Raw genomic sequence first — 24586 nt, 5'->3', positions numbered from 1 at the left:
ACTCCTGGAAGCTGTTTGCATATCTAAATTCCCCAGAGGACCATTGTGTGGGGCTATTTGGGACTTATTATTTTTGCACATGGATATAAGAACATACTGGCAGGTAGCTGCTAACTGCTGCCCGCTTGCTCTGCCCGGCGTTGTCTCAGCTGGCAAAGAGCGTCACAACAAGCAGAGCCTCTGATGACGTCATGTCGACAGAGCAGCGTCTTCTCTGCCACTTTGCTCTGTTGATAAGGTGTGACTGGCAATGGCATGCTGATTGACAGCCGTCTCTCACTGCCTGGTGACTGCACTGTTGATTAGAGGGGAAATGAAGCTGGGGAATCAGCTGAGTTCATCCCTATGCAGAGCGCTCAGGTAGTTAGTAACTACCTGCCTGTTGGTACTTGATCCTAAAACACAATAATAAGTCCTGGATAACTTCTTAAAAGTCTGCTTGTCGCGCACTCCACAACGATGGTTCCCTTCAGACCCAATTTCACACTTTCACGATTCTGCAGTTGGTGACTGCAGACTTTTCCAACAAGCCTGGGCAACCTAGTTAAAGGGAACCTGTCACCCCGTTTTTTCAGATTGAGATATAAATACTGTTAAATAGGGCCTGTGCTGTGCGTTACTATAGTGTATGTAGTGTACCCTGATTCCCCACCTATGCTGAGAAATACATTACCAAAGTCGCCGTTTTCGCCTGTCAATCAGGCTGGTCTGGTCAGGTGGGCGTGGTGACATCGCTCTTTTCTTCCCCAGCTTTCCATTGGTGGCGTAGTGGTGTGCACATGTCCAAGTTCCGAATTCCCTGCACGCACGTGAAGAAACAGCGCGCGATCTGCGCTGTTATCCCTTTAATCGGTGGGGGCGGCCATCTTCCTGGGGCCGCGCGTGCGCAGATGGAGTGCTCTGCTGCACGGGGCTTCAGGAAAATGGCCGCGGGATGCCACGCGTGGGCAGAAGAGATCGCGGCGGCCATTTTCCCAAAGCCGAGATGCACACTGCAGTGTGTGATGTGTATAGACAGAACGGCGCAGAGTCTGAGCAGCTCTGTGCTAGGCAGTGCATGCGCCATTGTTACTGTCCCTCCCCTTATGTTGGATTGTATATGAATCAGAGGCACATTACCATATATACATGTAGCCTTTTCTTAACATTACAAAGGTATTCCCATGCAAAAAAGGGTAGCTCTGTACTTAATTATACAAATTGGCTTCTCAAGTGAAGGCTACATCTGTGGCTTCATAGACTTCCATGTGCCCCATGTTATGGCTCTGTGCAACTGCTGTCATCACCATAGCTGGGACTGTCACAAAAAGCGAGAAGCTTATGAGTTACTGGTAGGGTCATGGAATTTCACGTTGTAACGTAAGTCTTTATTCCTCCACTACAAATGCTGGTGCACCACATTGAGCTGCGTCATGCAAGAGAAGTGTTACCACCAATACTGATGGCCACTGTCAAGAACATCCTATGGGAGGACAGGTTTCCACTGTGACTGAAGGCAGATAATTTGAGCAATGGATATAACCTTTGCATAAGGTGACTTAATGTGATTTATAAGAAAGGGGTGATGAAAGTGTTACCCTCAATATAGGATACAATGGGCAAAGGATTGTATATGCTCACCTGCTTGGGTTGTGACCTTGCACAACTCCATATTTGTGAGAATGAAGGGTTGCTGCTCCGACTGCTGCCCCACATGCTGGTGACAAGAAACGGATTTAAACCAAATGGTGAAAAGAGCGGTGATGACAAGGGTGTATGTTCTCTTTACTGTTTGGTTTCAATTTGTGGTTTCTAACACATTGCATCCAACCACTATTAACACCAAAATGTAGATGATGGTTTTAGCCCCATCACAGCTCTACAGCATTATTGCCTTTGTGAAATACATAGTAACATAGTAACATAGTTAGTAAGGCCGAAAAAAGACATTTGTCCATCCAGTTCAGCCTATATTCCATCAGAATAAATCCCCAGATCTACGTCCTTCTACAGAACCTAATAATTGTATGATACAATATTGTTCTGCTCCAGGAAGACATCCAGGCCTCTCTTGAACCCCTCGACTGAGTTCGCCATCACCACCTCCTCAGGCAAGCAATTCCAGATTCTCACTGCCCTAACAGTAAAGAATCCTCTTCTATGTTGGTGGAAAAACCTTTTCTCCTCCAGACGCAAAGAATGCCCCCTTGTGCCCGTCACCTTCCTTGGTATAAACAAATCCTCAGCGAGATATTTGTATTGTCCCCTTATATACTTATACATGGTTATTAGATCGCCCCTCAGTCGTCTTTTTTCTAGACTAAATAATCCTAATTTCGCTAATCTATCTAGGTATTGTAGTTCTCCCATCCCCTTTATTTATTTTGTTGCCCTCCTTTGTACTCTCTCTAGTTCCATTATATCCTTCCTGAGCACCGGTGCCCAAAACTGGACACAGTACTCCATGTGCGGTCTAACTAGGGATTTGTACAGAGGCAGTATAATGCTCTCATCATGTGTATCCAGACCTCTTTTAATGCACCCCATGATCCTGTTTGCCTTGGCAGCTGCTGCCTGGCACTGGCTGCTCCAGGTAAGTTTATCATTAACTAGGATCCCCAAGTCCTTCTCCCTGTCAGATTTACCCAGTGGTTTCCCATTCAGTGTGTAATGGTGATATTGATTCCTTCTTCCCATGTGTATAACCTTACATTTATCATTGTTAAACCTCATCTGCCACCTTTCAGCCCAAGTTTCCAACCTATCCAGATCCATCTGTAGCAGAATACGATCTTCTCTTGTATTAACTGCTTTACATAGTTTTGTATCATCTGCAAATATCGATATTTTACTGTGTAAACCTTCTACCAGATCATTAATGAATATGTTGAAGAGAACAGGTCCCAATACCGAACCCTGCGGTACCCCACTGGTCACAGCGACCCAGTTAGAGACTATACCATTTATAACCACCCTCTCCTTTCTATCACTAAGCCAGTTACTAACCCATTTACACACATTTTCCCCCAGACCAAGCATTCTCATTTTGTGTACCAACCTCTTGTGCGGCACGGTATCAAACGCTTTGGAAAAATCGAGATATACCACGTCCAATGACTCACCGTGGTCCAGTCTATAGCTTACCTCTTCATAAAAACTGATTAGATTGGTTTGACAGGAGCGATTTCTCATAAACCCATGCTGATATGGATTGAAACAGTTATTCTCATTGAGATGATCCAGAATAACATCCCTCAGAAACCCTTCAAATATTTTACCAACAGAGGTTAGACTTACTGGCCTATAATTTCCAGGTTCACTTTTAGAGCCCTTTTTGAATATTGGCACCACATTTGCTATGCGCCAGTCCTGCGGAACAGACCCCGTCGCTATAGAGTCCCTAAAAATAAGAAATAATGGTTTATCTATTACATTACTTAGTTCTCTTAGTACTCGTGGGTGTATGCCATCCGGACCCGGAGATTTATCTATTTTAATCTTATTTAGCCGGTTTCGCACCTCTTCTTGGGTTAGATTGGTGACCCTTAATATAGGGTTTTCATTGTTTCTTGGGATTTCACCTAGCATTTCATTTTCCACCGTGAATACCGTGGAGAAGGTGTTTAATATGTTAGCTTTTTCCTCGTCATCTACAACCATTCTTTCCTCACTATTTTTTAAGGGGCCTACATTTTCAGTTTTTATTCTTTTACTATTGATATAGTTGAAGAACAGTTTGGGATTAGTTTTACTCTCCTTAGCAATGTGCTTCTCTGTTTCCATTTTGGCAGCTTTAATTAGTTTTTTAGATAAAGTATTTTTCTCCCTATAGTTTTTTAGAGCTTCAATGGTGCCATCCTGCTTTAGTAGTGCAAATGCTTTCTTTTTACTGTTAATTGCCTGTCTTACTTCTTTGTTTAGCCACATTGGGTTTTTTCTATTTCTAGTCCTTTTATTCCCACAAGGTATAAACCGCTTACACTGCCTATTTAGGATGTTCTTAAACATTTCCCATTTATTATCTGTATTCTTATTTCTGAGGATATTGTCCCAGTCTACCAGATTAAGGGCATCTCTAAACTGGTCAAACTTTGCCTTCTAAAAGTTCAGTGTTTTTGTGACTCCCTGACAAGTCCCCCTAGTGAAAGACCGGTGAAACTGTACAATATTGTGGTCGCTATTTCCTAGATGCCCGACCACCTGCAGATTTGTTATTCTGTCAGGTCTATTAGATAGTATTAGGTCTAAAAGTGTTGGATTCTGCACCAATTGTGAAAGATAATTTTTCTTGGTTATTAGCAGAAACCTGTTGCCTTTATGGGTTTCACAGGTTTCTGTTTCCCAGTTAATATCCGGGTAGTTAAAGTCCCCCATAACCAGGACCTCATTATGGGTTGCAGCTTCATCTATCTGCTTTAGAAGTAGACTTTCCATGATTTCTGTTATATTTGGGGGTTTGTAACAGACCCCAATGAGAATTTTGTTACCATTTTTCCCTCCATGAATTTCGACCCATATGGACTCGACATCCTCATTCCCTTCGCTAATATCCTCCCTTAAAGTGGACTTTAGACAAGACTTTACATAGAGACAAACCCCTCCTCCTCTCCGATTTTTACGATCCTTTCTAAACAGACTGTAACCCTGTAAGTTAACTGCCCAGTCATAGCTTTCATCTAACCATGTCTCGGTTATTCCCACTATGTCAAAGTTACCTGTAGATATTTCTGCTTCTAGTTCTTCCATCTTGTTTGTCAGGCTTCTGGCGTTTGCGAGCATGCAGTTTAGAGGATTTTGTTTTGTTCCAATCTCCTCGCTGTGGATTGTTTTAGAAATGTTCTTACCTCCCTTCTGAGTATGTTTTCCTGGGTCTTCTTTGTTCGAGTCTAATTTTTTTCTTCCCGTCCCCTCTTCTTCTAGTTTAACGCACTCCTGATGAGTGTAGCAAGTCTTCTGGCGAATGTGTGTTTCCCAGGTTTGTTGAGGTGTAGTCCGTCTCTGGCGAGGAGTCCATCGTACAAGTAATTCACACCGTGGTCCAGGAATCCGAATCCTTGTTGTCTGCACCATCGTCTTAGCCAGTTGTTCGCATCAAGGATCCTGTTCCATCTCCTGGTGCCATGCCCGTCTACTGGAAGGATAGAAGAAAAAACTACCTGTGCATCCAGTTCCTTTACTTTCTTCCCCAACTCTTCAAAGTCCTTGCAGATTGTCGGTAGGTCCTTCCTTGCCGTGTCATTGGTGCCAACATGTACGAGAAGAAATGGGTGGAAATGGGTGGACGTCCTTGGAGCTCAAGAGCTTTGGTATCCTATCGGTCACATCCTTGATCATCGCACCTGGAAGGCAGCATACTTCTCTTGCGGTTATGTCCGGTCTGCAGATGGCTGCTTCTGTGCCTCTCAGTAGTGAGTCTCCCACCACCACCACTCTTCGTTGCTTCTTGGCTGTACTTTTTGCTGTCACTTGTTGCTGTGTGCCCTTTACTTTTTTGCTTGCTGGTATTGCTTCATCCTTAGGTGTGCCATCTTCATCCTCTACAAAGATTTGATATCGGTTCTTCAGTTGTGTGGTTGGTGATTTCTCCATGGTCTTCTTGCTTCTTTTGGTCACATGCTTCCACTCATCTGCTTTTGGAGGTTCTCTGACACTTTTTTCACCTTCTGTGACCAGTAGAGATGCTTCTGTTCTGTCTAGGAAGTCTTCATTCTCTTTGAGTTTCAAAGTTGCTATTCTTTCTTCCAGACCCCGCACCTTTTCTTCTAAAAGGGCCACTAGTCTACACTTCTGACAGGTGAAATTTGATTCTTCTTTTGGTCAATCTGTGAACATGTAGCACATGCTGCAGCACACCATGTAGGTTGTCACATCTGCCATGTTGCTCCTAGATCCTGCTGACTTGCTGTGTGTTTTCCTTCTTGTGTAATCTACTCAGCCAAGCTCTCTTGCAATAATGTCCTACAGGCAAAAATTCGCGCGCTGTAAGGTGCGCGGTTTGGTGATGCTTTCCAAGCAGCTGGTCCTGGCCGTACCCAACGATCTTCTTGCTTAGGGAGACTCTTCGCTTTTCCCAGAAGGCACCTGGAATATGCAAATTATCCTCCTCAAGCTTGAATCCCTGGTTTGGTGATGCTTTCCAAGCAGCTGGTCCCGGCTGTACCCAACGATCTTCTTGCTTAGGGAGACTCTTCGCTTTTCCCAGAAGGCATCTGGAATATGCAAATAATCCTCCTCAAGCTTGAATCCCTGGTTTGGTGATGCTTTCCAAGCAGCTGGTCCCGGCTGTACTCAACGATCTTCTTGCTTAGGGAGACTCTTCGCTTTTCCCAGAAGGCAACTGGAATATGCAAATTATCCTCCTCAAGCTTGAATCCCTGGTTTTGGGGCCTAAAAGAATTAAACGACTTTGCCCATTTGTGCCAGGGTTCATACTTCTCAAAAAGTGGGACAGTCTCTGCAAAATGGTAGCCCCCACAATCTCTTAACAGGAACAAGTGTACACTGCAGCTGAAATCTATGCTGGCTCATGGCTGGCACATGTATCTTTTGGAGCACAAGTGGCTCAGAGATGCAACAACTTAGGAGGCACCTGATATAAATTTGGAGCATCTTACTCAAGTTTGCTTTAGATTAAAGTCTTAAACTCCCCTCTAAGTTCCACTAGAAGTAAGTTGTCTGACATTTATAAGCAATAGTGTGTTAGAAAAATGACACTGGTCAACACCTGAAATAAGACACTCATAGGGGGAATATTAGCAGTCAGTTTTGCAAGGGGTATTGCCATTTGTGCAAAACAAAAGCTTTAAATGTTGCCAATATTCTGCCTATGCTGCTCCCATCTGACACCTATTTTACATGCATACCTCCAGGGGCTTACCACTGGCGTTGGGGCTATGGGAAAGGCTGATGGCAGCCAGGCTCCCTTTGTTTCAGAGTAAATTACACATATAGCAGAATGTGAATATGGGATATGGAGTTAGCTATATAATGTATTTTGCCTGGAAAACAGTTTTGTTGTGGCTGGATGGCCCCTGTAAGAAGAAAAAAAACAAAAAACCTTAATGACCACCAATACGTCTTTTTTACTGACCTGATATGAGAGTAGCCTCCCCAGACAAATGACAATCCAGCAGCTGCCGGCTGTCCACTATAGCTGACAACTTGCTCCATCAGCCAGTGTCAGCATTGACATGTCCATAATTGTTTAATCCCTTAGACTTACATATAAATGGTTATCAGAGTGTGGGGCTTCCTATTTAACCCCATCGACACACAGAGATCATGATTGTGTGGTCCTGATGTTTGCCATGGCAATTCATGGACAAATAGCTGCCATACAGTCTGCCGCCTATAGCTGCCTGTTCAGAAGTTAGCGACATTTAGGTGGTAAAAATGCACTCTCATTCCTGTTATGCCACTTTACCTTAATTCCTGAAAATCACCAGAAGGGTTAATAAGCTACCCGACAGAAGTTTTCAATATGTCTGGGGGTCCTATTTTTAAAATGGTGTAACTTTTTGGGGGGGTTTCCAATATATATTACCCCCAGAGTCACCTCAAACCTGGATAGGTCCCTAAAAAAAAAAAAAAAAAAAAAATGTACATTTCCTTAAAAAAATGAAAAATTTGTTATATTTTTAAACCTCCTAAATGCTAACAAAATAAAATAACATTTTACAAATGGTGCTGATGTAAAGCCGACGTGGGAAATGTTATTTATTAATGTTTTTCTGTGAGTATCTGGATTATAGGGATAATCATTCAAAGTTTGAAAATTGCAAATTTTTTTTAAATTTGTCAAATTTTGGATTTTTTTTAATAAACGCAAAGCATATTGACTTAAATTTACCATTATCATAAATTATAATGGGCCACGAAAATAGTCTCAAAATCACTGGGATTTGTTGAAGAATTCCAGTTATTACTACATAAAGTGACACTGGTCAGATTTAAAGAATTTGTCCCGGTCTCTAAGGGGTTAAGAATCTGTAGGTCTGGAAACAGTAGAAAAAGCCTATATCATGCATTCATTTGTAGATTAGGTATTTGCGAGTAAATTCACCTTTGCGGTGTTTCACTTGCTCTTTGTGATTTCCGTAATCACTTGAATTTTCACTGTACAGCACTGTGTATATGTACGAAGTGAACGGATGGGAGCGCCACATCTGTCGGTTCCATCCATGGTGTGTAGTAATAAGGTTCTTCTCACGTGTGGCAAAAGCAGTTTGTGATGTAAATCCATGTGGTCCAGGACTTAGGAGGAGCAGAGGATCTATTGGGAACTGTAACTTTTTCAATCTTATTTGTGGAGGCCCTAAATGAATATTCCTCTTCCCAAGTACAGCAGTCTTCTAGCCTACATTGGCTGACACATGCGGATTCCAGTACTTTTATCACATACGCTATATGCACAAACGTATTGAGACTTCTAAACATTAGACATCCAGGGGCTTTTGACATCCCCATTCTAAATCCATAAGCACTAATATGGCGTTGGTCCTTGATTTGCAGATATAACAGCTTTCACTCTTCTGGGAAGGTTTTCTACAAGTTTTGTACAGGAATGTCGGTGGGAGTTTTTGCTCATTCATGAATTTGTGAGGTCAGACCCTGATGTTGGAGAATGGCTCAATCTCCATTCTAGTTCTTCGCAAAGAGCACTGACCTCACACATCCAACAGCTTTGTGGCCAGTCAAGTTTTTCAACATCTCTCTCTCTCAACCTTGACGTTGCACCCCAGTGCACAAAACCAGGTCAATAGTCATGCAAGAATCAAAATAGGGCCTTCCCAAACAGTTCCCACAAATTTGTAAACCGTTGTCTAAAATGTCCTGGTTTACAGAAGCATTAGGATTTACCGTAACTGGAAGGGGTTTAAGCCCACCCCTGTAAACCCCATTGCAATATCACTCCTCCACCAAACATTACAGTGGCCACAGTATATACCGTAGTGATCTCCTGACATTCGGTAAACTCAGACTTGTTAATATTGCCAGACAAAATAGTGACTCGTCATTCCATAGGACATGTTTCCACTGCTGCAGAGTCCAGTGGTGCCAACTTTACACCACTCCATCCGACGCTTTCCGCTGTGCTTGGTGATGTAAGGTTTGCAAGTGCTGCTCAGCTAGCGAAAACAATTACTTAAAGCTCCTTGCACTGTTTTTGTGCTGATGTTAAACCCAGGAGAGGCTTGGGCTCTGCAGTGTATGGAGTCAGCAAAGCATAGGTGACTTTATAGACACTATGCACCTTGGCACTTGGTGACCCCCACCCTCCTTCCCCTGCTCTGTAACTTTGCATGGCCTCTTCTTTGTGGATAAGTTGCTTTTGGTTCCTAAATGCTCCTTTTCAATAAAACTCCTTACACTCTGGCTACTTTCACACTGGCGTTTTTTGCCAGACGTCGCAATGCGTCGTTTATGGCAAAAAACGCATCCCGCAAAGTTGTTTGCAGGATGCGTTTTTGCCCCATAGATTAACATTAGCGACGCTTTGCCACACGTCGCAACCGTCGTGCGACGGTTGCGCCGTGTTGTGGCGGAACGCCGGGAGCAAAAACGTTACATGTAACGTTTTTTGCTCCTGACGGACCGTTTTTTCCGACCGCGCATGCGCGGCCGGAACTCTGCCCCACCTCCCCGCACCTCACAATGGGGCAGTGGATGCGCCGGAGAAATGCATCCGCTGCACCCGTTGTGCAGTGCGTCAAACGCTAGCGTCGGAATCTCTGCCCGACGCATTGCGACGGGGAGATTCCGACGCTAGTGTGAAAGTAGCCTGATGGTGGAATATTTAATTTGGGAATAAATGTAATGACCTGAGTTACAACTGTGGCTCCTATTACACACGGAGGTCAGTGAGCTATTTAGAATGACCATTCGTTTACATGCAGACTGCATGGAGAGGCTATTTTACACAACAGGGAAAAGGGACTGAATGAAAAACCTGAATTACAGTATGTGGTTTAAGTGTCCCAATATCCATGTAGTGTAGAGTATACATCCCTGGAAGTGAAGGGCTACTTCAGGTGACATCTGCTGGAGACAGGAAGAATGGCTGTAGATTCAGAAGGCCACATGTAGGCATGGTGCTATTGAACCACTGAGAATGTCACCCATGTTGTCCAGCATATGTGGGTCTGTTTTACTAGTTCGGCTTAGTGATACTATATGCCATACCCCTCTCGTTAGAGAGATCACCTAATCGGTGGGATAAAATGTACGGGACACAATCTTGTAGGTGGAAATGAGCCCCCTTACTTCTTGGACCCCTGTGCGCCTGCACCAATGATATGTCCGCCCCTGGTGCCGAGTGGGTCAGAACTTGTTACAGGGGGAGCTGCAGGGTATTTGTCCCAAAGGCGACTACTTGAGCCCCCCCCCCCCCAGTTGTGGAGAAATGCATGTCCTGAGAAGAAATAAGCAGATTCTTGCATGTTTCTTTTATCTAAAAGCCCACGTGTAACCCATGCAGATTTTGTGACCATCTATTTATGGCGAGAAATGAGTGAATGTGAATTTCCTAATTGGCATCATTGCACACAACAGAGCCGTGCGCTGGAAGCTGTGGCTTGTGGAGCTGGACTATTTATACAGAATCTGAACCACTCCATCTCCAGTTACATTTAGAGAGATTGTCCGACTTCAGAAAACTTTGGGGTACAAGCTTTGGTTGTTAGAGTGTGTGTGTGTGTGTGTGTGTGTGTGTGTGTGTGTGTGTGTGTGTGTGTGTGTGTGTGTGTGTGTGTGTGTGTTTAAATTTGCTTGAAGATCTGAAACAACATATACACACTTAAATCAAAGATTACAGATCGATAATACAAGTAAGCGCAAAATGCAGTTTACAAGAGTAGGTCTTTATTAAAAAAAAAAAATCCAAACCATCAGGGCCCTGTGTGAAAGTGATTGCCCCGTGAACCTAATAACTGGTTGAACTACCCTTAGCAGCAATAACTGAAATGAAACATTTGCAATAACTAGCAATTAGTCTTTTAAAACACACTGAAGGAATTTTTTTTCCCACTTATCTTTGCACAATTGTTGTATTTCAGCCACATTGGAGGGCTTTTGAGCATGAACAGCCTTGAGGTCAGTCATACCATGGCATCTCAATCTTATAAGTCTTAATTTTGTTTTTCGTAAGCCATCTTGAGTGGCCTACTCAAAGGTGGACTTCTGGGGTTGTGTAGCAGGACAATGATCCAAAACACCAAGTGCTCTTCAGCTTGAAGAGCTGGGAACAGATGGTTGGACATTCTCCTTCAGGATCTCTTGGTAGACAGCAAGTCATCCAGGACCTGAATGTGCAACCCAGCTCCAGACCATCACACCACATTATAACGTTCCTTTTCTGAAATGCTGTTACTTCTACGCCAGATGTAATGGGACATGCACCTTCCAAAAACTTTAACTTTTATCTAATCAGTCCAGAGTATTCTCCCAAAAGTCTCTGGGAACATCAAGATGTTTTCTGGCAAAACTGAGACAAGCCTTTGTTCTTACTGCTCAGGAGTGGTTTTGGTCTTGAAACTGTCGTGCAGCCATTTTTGCCCAGTGTTTCTATGGTGAAGTTATGAACACTGAGGCAGTGGCGCAGTGCACCTTCTATGGAAGCCTAGTACCAAAAAGGTGCCCCAATATGACCGCAAGCGGAGGACGGCCCTGGTGGTGTAGGTTTATACGTGTATGTATAGCTACACCTCGCTGACTACCCTACAGTACACGTTATAGACGAGCTCTGCCATTATATTATCCACAGGATAGGCCATCAATGCTTGAGCAATGGCCGCCTGACTCCATGGCCCCCAAAAATGAGTGGTATGAGGGGTGCAATGATTCTTCCTGGGGTTGCATCCCTGTCCCATTCAAGACCCAAAGATGAACTCTTGTTACATGGGTCCCATATGAGCTGTCCTCCGGAGGGGGTGCACAGATTCTGTACAGGGTTAGGTGGTCTCACAGCCCCGGTCTCATGCTGCCCGTGCATGTCACATTGGTCCCAGAGACCCCCACATAGGTGACGATAGTAGGTGTTCCTATCCCAAAAAATAAATTCCTGGCTCAGAAGGGTTAAGTCAAAGGAAGAAAACCCTCAGTCACAGCTGTGCAGTATTAACAGGTCCCGGGACCTCCGGAGCTGCAGTCAGCCACAGCATTCCTCTGAGTGCGGGGCAGGGCTCTGGCCAGGGACATGGGTGACGGTAATGGCGAGCGCCCGGTCTCCAGCCTGGTCTGCCTGCACCCGAGGTAACTTTCCGTTCGGGGGAAGGTGCGGACAGTCCAGCTGTGCACGGAGCATGTGTGGGATGTGCGTGCATGCCGGCCGGCGGGCGGGAGGGGGCGGCACTGAGCAGCAGTCTCTACCAAAGTAAGGAGGAAAGTGCCGAGGAATGACGCACAGTCCTGCGCCCGGGAGCACAGATACGGAACTAGAGGCCCGGGCACACCGAGCGGCTGCGCGCTGCACCCCAGCACGGCGGCGACTGCACCTACTAGCGGCTGCACAGCTCTGAGTCTCCGCCGGAGGATATGAGGCTGCCGCCCCTCTTGTCTGCTTCCTACCACCATTGCTAGTTACAGCTTGCTGCTGCTGCTGCCACCCGAGGTCTGCTCCTACAGGCGGAGGGCGGCAGTGGGGGATGCGGTGCCCTGTGCCCGCTCCTGAGTATGTCCAGGGATCACCGCAACTCCACACTGCAAGACGCTGCGTTCAAAGACCTCATCCTGGTGAAAGGTACAGTGCCCGGTGGTGGTGTGCTGCCCCCTGTAGTGCCCGGTGGTGGTGTGCTGCCCCCTGTAGTGCCCGGTGGTGGTGTGCTGCCCCCTGTAGTGCCCGGTGGTGGTGTGCTGCCCCCTGTAGTGCCCGGTGGTGGTGTGCTGCCCCCTGTAGTGCCCGGTGGTGGTGTGCTGCCCCCCTGTAGTGCCCGGTGGTGGTGTGCTGCCCCCCTGTAGTGCCCGGTGGTGGTGTGCTGCCCCCTGTAGTGCCCGGTGGTGGTGTGCTGCCCCCCTGTAGTGCCCGGTGGTGGTGTGCTGCCCCCCTGTAGTGCCTGGTGGTGGTGTGCTGCCCCCCTTGAAGTGCCTGGTGGTGTGCTGCCCCCCTGTAGTGCCTGGTGGTGGTGTGCTGCCCCCCTGTAGTGCCTGGTGGTGGTGTGCTGCCCCCCCTGTAGTGCCTGGTGGTGTGCTGCCCCCCCTATAGTGCCCGGTGGTGGTGTGCTGCCCCCCCCTGTAGTGCCCGGTGGTGGTGTGCTGCCCCCCCTGTAGCTCCCGGTGGTGGTGTGCTGCCCCCCCTGTAGCGCCTGGTGGTGAGCTGCCCCCCCTGTAGTGCCCGGTGGTGGTGTGCTGCCCCCCCTGTAGTGCCTGGTGGTGGTGTGCTGCCCCCCTTGTAGTGCCCGATGGTGTGCTGCCCCCCTTGAAGTGCCTGGTGGTGTGCTGCCCCCCTGTAGTGCCTGGTGGTGGTGTGCTGCCCCCCCTGTAGTGCCTGGTGGTGTGCTGCCCCCCCTGTAGTGCCCGGTGGTGGTGTGCTGCCCCCCTGTAGTGCCTGGTGGTGGTGTGCTGCCCCCCCTGTAGTGCCTGGTGGTGTGCTGCCCCCCCTGTAGTGCCCGGTGGTGTGCTGCCCCCCCCCTGTAGTGCCCGGTGGTGGTGTGCTGCCCCCCCTGTAGCTCCCGGTGGTGGTGTGCTGCCCCCCCTGTAGTGCCTGGTGGTGTGCTGCCCCCCCTGTAGTGCCCGGTGGTGGTGTGCTGCCCCCCCTGTAGTGCCTGGTGGTGTGCTGCCCCCCCTGTAGTGCCCGGTGGTGTGCTGCCCCCCCCTGTAGTGCCCGGTGGTGGTGTGCTGCCCCCCCTGTAGCTCCCGGTGGTGGTGTGCTGCCCCCCCTGTAGCGCCTGGTGGTGAGCTGCCCCCCCTGTAGTGCCCGGTGGTGGTGTGCTGCCCCCTGTAGTGCCCGGTGGTGGTGTGCTGCCCCCCCCTTGTACCCGGTGGTGGTGTGCTGCCCCCCCCTTGTGCCCGGTGGTGGTGTGCTGCCCCCCTGTAGTGCCCGGTGGTGGTGTGCTGCCCCCCCTGTAGTGCCCGGTGGTGGTGTGCTGCCCCCCCCTGTAGTGCCCGGTGGTGGTGTGCTGCCCCCACCCCTGTAGTGCCCGGTGGTGGTGTGCTGCCCCCTTTGTAGTGCCTGGTGGTGTGCTGCCCCCCTGTAGTGCCTGGTGGTGGTGTGCTGCCCCCCCTGTAGTGTCTGGTGGTGTGCTGCCCCCCCTGTAGTGCCCGGTGGTGGTGTGCTGCCCCCCTGTAGTGCCCGGTGGTGGTGTGCTGCCCCCCCTGTAGCGCCTGGTGGTGAGCTGCCCCCCCTGTAGTGCCCGGTGGTGGTGTGCTGCCCCCTGTAGTGCCCGGTGGTGGAGTTGCTCCCCGCCTCCCTGGCACTTGTATGTGACTCTGTGGGCACATCAGCCTGGCATGGCGTTGCTAAGCCTGAGTAAGAAGACTATGGCATGGCTCTTAGTACCTTGTCGCTGGCACCTGAGGAGTTGGTTGTGTATAAAACTTTTGTGCTCGGCTCTGGCGATGCTTGGGCATGTAGGGGTTGGCTAAACGGCAGCTTTATGGGCTAATGTACTGTGTATGGATTATGTAGAGAAAACTGGTGCAGAGAATTTCTCCAGGATCCATCATGTCCTGTGGGTTGGATTGTTCACAACGCACCCACTGTAGCCACGAAGGGTTAATGAGGGGGAGGGCTGCTCCATCTGTAGAGCGGGCTTTGTTTGCAGTATGCCCCTGCACAGATCACCTGCCGATGCCGCCGTATCTTATACCCTCCATGCCCGCATACAGAGACTGAGTATTGGGGTCTCGTGTCTTGATACTGGGCAGCGCATGACATAATCACATAAGATCTTTGGGCTGGTTCTTCTGTTCCTCCAGTTCATGGTTTGGGTGAGGTTTAGGCAGAATCTTAGCACAGTTTCCAAACTTGACACTGCTGAAGGCTTCACAGAACGGATGTCTCCTTCAGAGAATCCTCCGAGTCTTGGTGAATGTAGAAGTGGCCGCTCTTGGCTCCCTGTGCATGTGCCACCTCATCCCTGTGAACTGTGCCCGCTTGTATGCCTGCCCGGAGCCCAGCAATAACTGAAGGCACGCGCTCTGGGCATCTGTGACTGGATTGTAGATTGTTCAGTCCAGGTGGCAACTGGTTGGTGTCCTGCGCCCAGCTATTCCTAATATTACCTGCACAGTATGTAATGCTGCTAATCTGGTATGGGATCGGAATCTAATCCCACGTCTGGGCGCATAGATGACATCTTTGTCTGGTGGGCTCGGGTGGGATGGAGTTGAGACACTTCCACTTGTTGGTATTTTACAGTAGTGTTGGGCAGGATCGGCAGTGGATCCTAGAGAGACGAGGTAATCTGTCGCCACGTTCTGGTCCCTGCATTAGCGGCAGACTCACTGACTTCAGCCTTCTGTTTGTGAAGGAGTCCTCAATGATGTTGAGCCCTTGGCATTAAGTATCTGTGGGTTAACCTTGTTCACCCCTTTTTTCACAGTAATGGGTAATGTGCTGCCGACAAACTGTAGTGGGGGAGTCATCAGTGTAACATAAGGAGGGCCGAACACCTTGTGACATCATTCATCAGCTCGTGTCATGGGTAGTTTATCTGCCTGTGGAAGGCAAACCTTTAGGCCATGTTCACACAGTGCGTTTTTTACCGCGGAACCGCGGCGGTTTTGCAGCTGCGGTTCCGCAGCTGTTTTCCATGCAGGGTACAGTACACTGTACCCTATGGAAAACAGGACACACTGTGCACATGGTCCGGAAATTGTAAAAAAAAAGACGCGCTGAATAGCTCCCGGAAAAAAGAAGGAGCATGTCAATTCTCCTTCCTGAACCGCAGCGGTTCTGCACCCATAGACCTCCATTGTGAGGTCAAAATCGCAGTAAAACCCGCAGATCAAAAATATATCTGCGGGTTTTACTGCGATTTGATGTGCAGAACCGCTGCAGCAGGAAGTGCGGGGGAGCGGGCGGAAGTGCGTGGGCGGAGTGTGGCTGCCCCCCCGTGCTCCGATCCCGCCCCCCGTGCTCCGATGCCCCCCCCCAGTGCTCCGATGCCCCCCCCCAGTGCTCCGATGCCCCCCCCGTGCCCTAATCTCCCCCCCCTTATACTTACCCGGCGTCCCGGTGTCCGTCCGGCCGTCTTCTCCCTGGGCGCCGCCATCTTGCAAAATGGCGGGCGCATGCGCAGTGCGCCCGCCGAATCTGCCGGCCGGCAGATTCGCTCCAAAGTGCATTTTGATCACTGAGATATAACCTATCTCAGTGATCAAAATAAAAAAATAGTAAATGACACCCCCCCACTTTGTCACCCCCATTGGTAGGGACAATAAAAAAAATTAAGAATTTTTTTTTTTTTCACTAAGGTTAGAATAGGGTTAGAATAGGGTTAGGGTTAGGGGTAGGGTTAGGGGTAGGGTTAGGGTTAGGGGTAGGGTTAGGGGTAGGGTTAGGGTTAGGGGTAGGGTTAGGGTTAGGGGTAGGGTTAGGGGTAGGGTTAGGTATTTTCAGCCATTTTAGCCCTAAAAAGCTTCCTAGGAAACACACAGTAAAAAAAGGATAAAAAAACGCATCAAAAAACGCATCAAAAACGCATCAAAAACGGACAAAAAAAGGACCTGCGTTTTCTGCCAAGAGCTGCAGTTTTTTAAAAAAACTGTCCTGAAAAAAAAAGGATGGAAATCCTGAACGTGTGAACATACCCTTAGGGTCCACAGAAAAGCTGCGAAATCCGCACAGTATTTTGCTGCATCTCCATGGCATCTAGACAGGAGACTTCATCCTCTGCACTGCTGTGTAGTAATTATCTTCACTAATCATACGCTGGTATTGGCACAATGATGGAATGACTGAATGTGGCATCTGAAAAGTGCAATGGACATCTCGGGTTGTATCTGACCACTGTGGGTTGAACTGATGTGATGGATTTACTACTGTTTGTACAACAAAATGAAGACCTTCAAAAACTGAAGGAAGGCTTGAAAGTCAAGATCATGAAAAGTTTGGATGGTTAAATGCTGGGATATTAAGATTTGGCTAAATTGACAACCTGCATATGCCAAATGCGTATCATTGGATAATTTACCTTGCAGATTATCTCTGAAATTAGGGATGAGATTTTATTAAACTTGATGGATTTTTGGGGGGTCTGGTCAGATATCTGTAAAAGCAGATGGGTGGTGACTGAATATGTGGAGTATGTTGGAGTGCGTGCCACCATGTTGATAGTACAGTGCCATGTAAATGTTTGAGCACCCCTGGTGAAATGAGAATTACAGATATTGTGAACAGTTAAGCAAGTTGAAGATTAAATAATCTTTAAATAACTTGAAGTTAAAGATGACACATTTCTTTTGTATTTTCAATAAAAAAACGTTTTTACATTTTAAAAAATACAAAAGTAAAATAAGATACAAAATTTAAGGCACCTTTTGGAGATTTGTGCTCACAGATAAATTTGACCAAGGTTTCAGACCTTAGGCTACTTTCACACTTCCGTCTTTATAAAAACGTTGGAATGCGTCGTTCTATGCAAAAAAACGCATCCTGCAAAGTTACCCGGGCAGGATGCGTTTTTTGCACATAGACTTGTATTACCGACGCATCGCAACTTATGGACACACGTTCCATACGTCGTGCACTGGATGCGTCCGTAATTTGCGGACCGTCACAAAAAACGTTCAATGTAACTTTTTTGTGCGATGCGTCCGCCATTTTCGACCGCGCATGCGCGGCCGAAACTCCACCCCCTCATCCCCGGAACTCATAATGGGCAGCGGATGCGTCTGAAAACTGCATCCGCTGCCCATGTTGTGCACTATTTTGCACAACGTCCGTCGGGCCGACGGTTTGCGACGGCCCCGTACCGATGGAAGTGTGAAAGTAGCCTAAATTAACCTGTTAGGCTATGTGCCCACGATCCAGAAGTAGCAATGCTTTAAATGCAATGTATGCTCACTGTGTACAAAGCGCTGCCTTCTATTAAACGCAGGTAAATCCGCATGTGTTCGCTGAACCATGCAGATTTACCACATTCAACACATTTCTGTTGAAACACGGATAGTGGACATGGAATCTCTAGAAATCCCATCCTCTATGCTCCGCTGCTGGTTTGACGCTTCATAAATACGCAGCGTCAAACCTGCAACAGTTCCTGATCATGGGCATTGCACTGTTAAGGCTATGACTTGTTCACAATCATCTGTGGGAAAGGCTAGGTGATGCAAATTTCCCAGCTTTATAAAAACCTATCCTCTAACCTTGTGCCAAAAACAGCAGCCATGGCTTCTTCTAAACAGCTGCCTAGTAGAGTTGAGCGAATCTTTCAAATTCTGTTCCGATTACGATCGGCGCATATTGTTTTTGCAATATTCACCGAACGTCAATGGGAATAGAAATGACGAATATGTTCGGAACCGATCATCAAACATAAATTCTGCACGATTAGGGTTCCAATATGGCAAATTCATTCGGCGACCGATTCTGAACATATACTGCCTTGCACTCCGAAAATGAAAATGGAGGCTCACAAAGCAGAAGGCTATATATAAGATACCAAAGCGTTTTCAAGTTTCCCGTAATTAAGAAATGGCAATTAACAGGAACAGTGAAGATCAAGATAAGGTCTTAAAGACCAAGCAAATTTTCAGTGAGAGCTGCTCATTGGATTGATAGAGGAAAATCAGAACCCCCACTTGACTGCAAATGACCTTCAGAAAGATTCAGCATATTGTGGTATTGTGGTACATTATTCTACTGTTCAGAGAATCCAGCACAAATATGGCCTTCATGGAAGAGTCATAAGAAGAAAACCTCTCCCGCGTCCTCGCCATAAAATTCAGTGTCAGAAGTATGCAAAAGAACATCTAAACAAGCCTGATACATTTTGGAAACAAGTCCTGTGGACCAATGAGGTTAAGATATAATGGATTGGCCTCAAAGGCATGTGTGGATAAAAAGGGCACAGAATTTCAAGAAAAGAACATCTAGCCAACCATTAAGCATGGTGATGGATCAATCATGCTTTGGTGTTGTGTTGCAGCCAATGGCATGGGGAACATTTAATGGGTAGAGGGAAGAAGATTCCATGACATTTCGACAAGTTCTTGATGCTAACATAACATAAACTGTCAAAATTCACAATAGCCCCCACAATTTACAATGCCCCCCACAGTCTCCAGATCAGAGCATCATTGAAAATCTGTGGCTAGACCTCAGAATAGCAGTGCATGCAAGACATATAACTGGGAGAATTTTCCAAGGTAGAATGGATGAAAATCCCTCAAACAAGGTTTGACAGACTCTTGGCTGGTTACAAAACTTGTTTACAAGCTGTGATACTTAGTTTTTGCGAAAGTATTTGGCCCCCCTGGAACTTTTTTCCCACATATCATGCTTCAAACATAGATACCAAATGTACATTTTTGGTGAAGAATCAACAAGTGGAACACAATTGTGAGGTTGAACGAAATTTATTGGTTAAGTGGAGAGTGCAATATTATTCGGCCCCTTTACCTTTCTGTGCAGTAAACTTACTCCAGAAGTTCATTGTGGATCTCTGAATGATCCAATGTTGTCCTAAATGCCTAATGATGATAAATATAATCCACCTGTGTGTAATCAAGTCTCTGTATAAATGCACCTACTCTGTGATAGTCTCACTGTTCTGTTTGAAGCACAGAGAGCATAATGAAGATCAAGGAACACCACAGGCAGGTCCGTGATACTGTTGTGGAGAAGTTTAAAGCCGGATTTGGATACAGAATGATTTCCAAAAGTTCTTTAGGGGGTCTACTTTCCAAAATTGTCACTTTTGGGGGATTTCAATGTTTAGGCACATCAGTGGCTCTCCAAACGCAACATGGCTTCCCATCTCAATTCCAGTCAATTTTGCATTGAAAAGTCAAATGGCACTCCTTCCCTTCCGAGCTCTGCCATGCACCCAAACAGTGGTTTACCCCACATATGGGGTATCGGCGTACTCGGGACAAATTGTACAACTTTTGGGGTCCATTTTCTCCTGTTACCCTTTGTAAAATAAAACAAATTAAAGCTGAAGTAAATTTTGTGTGAGAAAAAGTAAAATGTTTTTTTTTTTTTTTTAAACATTCCAAAAATTCCTGTGAAACACCTGAAGGGTTAATAAACTTCTTGAATGTGGTTTTGAGCACCTTGAGGGGTGCAGTTTTTAGAATGGTGTCACACTTGGGTATTTTCTATCATATAGACCCCTCAAAATTACTTCAAATGAGATGTGGTCCCTAAAAAAAAAAAAAAAATGGTGGTGTAAAAATGAGAAATTGCTGGTCAACTTTTAACCCTTATAACTCCCTAACAAAAAAAAAAACTTTGTTTCCAAAATTGTGCTGATGTGAAGTAGACATGTGAAAAATGTTACATAAGTATTTTGTGTGACCATTCTCTGTGATTTAAGGGCATAAAAATTCAGAGTTGGAAATTTTCGCCAAATTTCCATTTTTTCGCAAATAAACGCAAGTCTTGTCAAAGAAATTTTACCACTATCATGAAGTACAATATGTCACGAGAAAACTGTCAGAATCATCAGTATCCGTTGAAGCGTTCCAGAGTTATATACTCATAAAGGGACAGTGGTCAGAATTGTAAAAATTGGCCCGGTCATTAATGTGCAAACTACCCTTGGGGCTTAAGGGGTTGTGCGGTCACAGATACGTCTGCAGTCACTTTGTGACTTAGGGTACCGTCACACTATACGATTTACCTACGGTCACGACCAGCGATATGACCTGGCCGTGATCGTAGGTAAATCGTAGTGTGGTCGCTGGGGAGCTGTCACACAGACAGCTCTCCAGCGACCAACGATGCCGAGGTCCCCGGGTAACCAAGGTAAACATCGGGTTACTAAGCGCAGGACCGCGCTTAGTAACCCGATGTTTACCCTGGTTACTAGCGTAAAAAAACAAACAAACAGCACATACTTACATTCTGGTGTCCGTCAGGTCCATTGCCGTCTCTGCTTCCCGCACTCAGTGACTGCCGGCCGTAAAGTGAAAGTGAAAGCACACGTCACCGCTGTGCTCTGCTTTCACTTTACGGCCGGCAGTCACAGTGCGGGAAGCAGACGGCAAGGGACCTGACGGACACCAGAATGTAAGTATGTGCTGTTTGTTTTTGTTTTTTAGTTTTACGCTTGTAACCAGGGTAAACATCGGGTTACTAAGCGCGGCCCTGCGCTTAGTTACCCGATGTTTACCCTGGTTACAAGCGAACGCATCGCTAGATCGGTGTCTCACACACCGATCTAGCAATGACAGCGGGAGATCCAGCGACGAAAGAAAGTTCCATACGATCTGCTACGACGTACGATTCTCAGCAGGATCCCTGATCGCTGCTGCGTGTCAGACACAGCGATATCGTAACGATATCGCTGGAACGTCACGAATCGTACCGTCGTAGCGATCGAAATGGCACTGTGTGACGGTACCCTTAATGTTCACTGCTTTACGTGAAAAATGAAGTGTACTGTCATTTACTGATTTAGTGGTCTTTCTAATCAGTCACCTATCTAGTTAGACTTGGGCTATGTGCACACGTTGCGGATTAGCCTTAGGAATTTCTGGTGCAGATTCTGCCTCTCCTGGCAGAAAATGCACCTGCGGATTTGTTGCGTTTTTTGTGCGTTTTTGCTGCCATTTTTCTGCGGATTTGCTGCGTTTTTAACCCCTGCGGTTTTCTATAATGGAATGGGTACAAAAACGCTGCAGATTCACAAAAAAGTGACATGCTACTTCTTTTAGGCTATGTGCACACGTAGAAAAATCCACTACGGTTTTTACTGCGGATTTATCGCGGTTTTTAATGCAGATTCTGCTGCAGTTTTCCATCTGCATTTTTCTATTGGAGTAGATGGAAAACCGCTGCGGATTCCGCACAAAGAATTGACATGCGGAAAATAATCCGCTGCATTTCCACGCGGCTTTTTCCGCAGCATGGGCATAGCGTTTTTGGTTTCCCATAAGTTTACATTGTACTGTAAACTCATGGGAAACGCTGCGGATCCGCAGCAAAATCGTAAACGTGCACATACCCTTAAACCGCAGCGGATTTTCCGCAAAGTGTGCACAGCTTTTTTTTTTTTCTAATTGATTTACATTGTAGTGTAAATCATTTGCCGATCTGCAGCTTTTCTGCACCGCAAAAAATGCTGCGGATCCGCACAGAATCTGCAACGTGTGCACATAGCCTAAAGGTACCTTCACACATAACGATATTGTTAACGATATCGTTGCTTTTTGTGACGTAGCAACGATATCGTTAATAAAATCGTTATGTGTGACAGCGACCAACGATCAGGCCCCTGCTGGGAGATCGTTGGTCGCTGAACAAAGTCCAGAACTTTATTTCGTCGCTGGATCTCCCGTGGACATCGCTGGATCGGCGTGTGACACCGATCCAGCGATGTCTTCACTGGTAACCAGGGTAAACATCGGGTAACTAAGCGCAGGGCCGCGCTTAGTAACCCGATGTTTACCCTGGTTACCATCCTAAAAGTAAAAAAAACAAACAGTACATACTTACCTAACGCTGTCTGTCCTCCAGCGCTGTGCTCTGCATTCCTCCTGCACTGTCTGTGAGCGTCGGTCAGCCGGAAAGCAGAGCGGTGACGTCACCGCTCTGCTTTCCGGCCGCTGTGCTCACACAGACAGTACAGGAGGAGAGCAGAGCACAGCGCTGGAGGTCTGTGTGACAGCTCTCCAGCGACCAAACAGCGACGCTGCAGCGATCCGGATCGTTGTCGGTATCGCTGCAGCGTCGCTAAGTGTGAAGGGGCCTTAAGAGTAGTTCAGTATTCCCAGTAGTCTAAAACCTAGGTGACGTGGATTAATGGAAGATTACCACAATCATTTCCGTAAAGTAGAACAGATATGGCCCTGAAATTTAAAGATGTACAAGATAGACCTCTGCATTGTGAATGTGTGACACAACAGATGTCAGAAGATTTACCGGTAATCAGTGGAGTCCGTGAGCTTGGATCATTGGGGCCCTAAATTAGTGACTAGCAGGACTGTGGAGTCGGCAAGCCAAACCTCAGACTCCCCAATTTCGCTGACTCTGACCCCACAGCACTGGTCACTACTGAGCATGTACATAAAGTGCAGCACAGATTCATCTCGGCTAAAAGCCAAGATCGTTAGATCAGGAACAGAACAGACATTTCAGAACTTTACCAAATTCTTATAGAAACATTTACAGCACACCCGGTACTGAACCCAATTTATTATATATTTTACAAGTCTTGAGTCAGTCCATTTTATACGAATTTAGACTCCACCAAGATGGACCACGATGCTGGCGCCACATCTCTGGTGACCAGACCCATTCAGCTGTGCTCTATAATTTTCTAAGGGCTTTTGGCAACAATGAGCAGAACTTTGTTAATTTCATAGATTGGCAGTAACTGTATAGAGCCTCTTTGGTCATCTTGAGGGAGGGCGTACCCAGGGACCACCCAGAACAGAGTTGTTGGAAATTGTCCATGTGGTATAAGAAGTTTTGTTGCAAGGACTGGAAGTCTTGAACCCTGCTGGGCCTAACTTGCCTAGTTTCACATTCTGTCTCCAACTTTAAGATCCCTCCAGACAAAACAATAATAGTTTTATGTTCAGAGCTCTGTGAAATGTGCATGGCATCGCTTGTGCCTCACTGCCGCCTGAGCCTCTGCTGGTAGCACTATATTCTTATAGCAGACAATATGGGACACAAGGAGAGGGCAGCGCTCTGCGGAGGATCTCCTCAGTGCAAAGCAGCTGTTCATAGTGTTAGTGGTGGACATTCACAAAGGCCTGTGACACTGCTATAGAGTCGGGCTTCACACGACGCTGTGACCTGTCACTGATTCTGCTCAAGATGAAACGAGGAAAGGAACTGTAACCTCCATTCATCCTCTAAGATGACTACCAATAACAACTATTAAATGTAGCTACTAATGCATACACCTTATCATGGCCTGCAGCGGATGTACAATGGACCTCATGTCTAAATTGGAAGACTTTTGTCACATTTTTTTTTTTCAGAGCAAAGCAACACCTCTTGGTTCCATTATCCCCATGTCGTCACAATGATAGAGCCTTTCTTCTTATTACTTTTGTTTTGTTCCTCTGCTCTTGCTCCTGGGAAAGTATGAATTTCCTTAGTTTGACTATGGTGACAACCTCTTTAAAAATCCGGTGTGATTGGACAATGTAATTGTGTAGGGACACTCTCGCAATTAGTAACACCCAGCTCTGTTTGTTCATACATTTCTAAGGGAATAAGGCACTGTCACATTTGCATTGGAAGCTTCAGTTTCAATTAGAATTCCTGTAAAACTTGTGCAGGATGCTGCACTTGTCTTTCCTGTAAACTGATAAATCGGGAATTAGTCAGTGGGTGTATTGGGTGCTGCTGGTTTACTTCAGGTTTTGATCTGTCGCGGCCATCGATTGTTATAAATGATTAATTTAATTTCCTGTTCCTGTGGGAAGAGCTCATGGGAAGTTAGAGCAAACATGCCAGTGATCTCCCCAAAATGTGCAATACCATCAT

The 24586-nt window shown here is 46.6% G+C and overlaps 1 protein-coding gene across 5 annotated transcripts in view; it reads left to right on the top strand.

Annotated features, from left to right (window-relative positions):
* The window catches only part of LDLRAD4 (low density lipoprotein receptor class A domain containing 4), a 443648-nt gene that overhangs the window by 383811 nt on the left and 35251 nt on the right, over positions 1–24586 (top strand). Inside the window, exon 1 of one of the 5 annotated variants that reach the window (XM_069731006.1) lies at positions 12169–12715. The exons of 2 other annotated variants lie outside the window; for them this stretch is intronic. In XM_069731006.1, coding sequence (XP_069587107.1) covers positions 12649–12715 — 67 coding nt within the window. In that variant the 5' untranslated portion in view covers positions 12169–12648. Of the gene's footprint in view, positions 1–12168; positions 12716–24586 lie in introns of those variants that run through there. 2 more of the 5 variants (XM_069731007.1, XR_011314079.1) reach the window with 2 other exon arrangements.

The sequence above is a fragment of the Ranitomeya imitator genome, chromosome 6 (genome assembly GCF_032444005.1).
Source record: "Ranitomeya imitator isolate aRanImi1 chromosome 6, aRanImi1.pri, whole genome shotgun sequence".
Taxonomy (NCBI): Eukaryota; Metazoa; Chordata; class Amphibia; order Anura; family Dendrobatidae; genus Ranitomeya; species Ranitomeya imitator.
The sequence above is the reverse complement of the archived record's forward strand: the minus strand, read 5'-3'. Positions and strand labels throughout refer to the sequence as shown.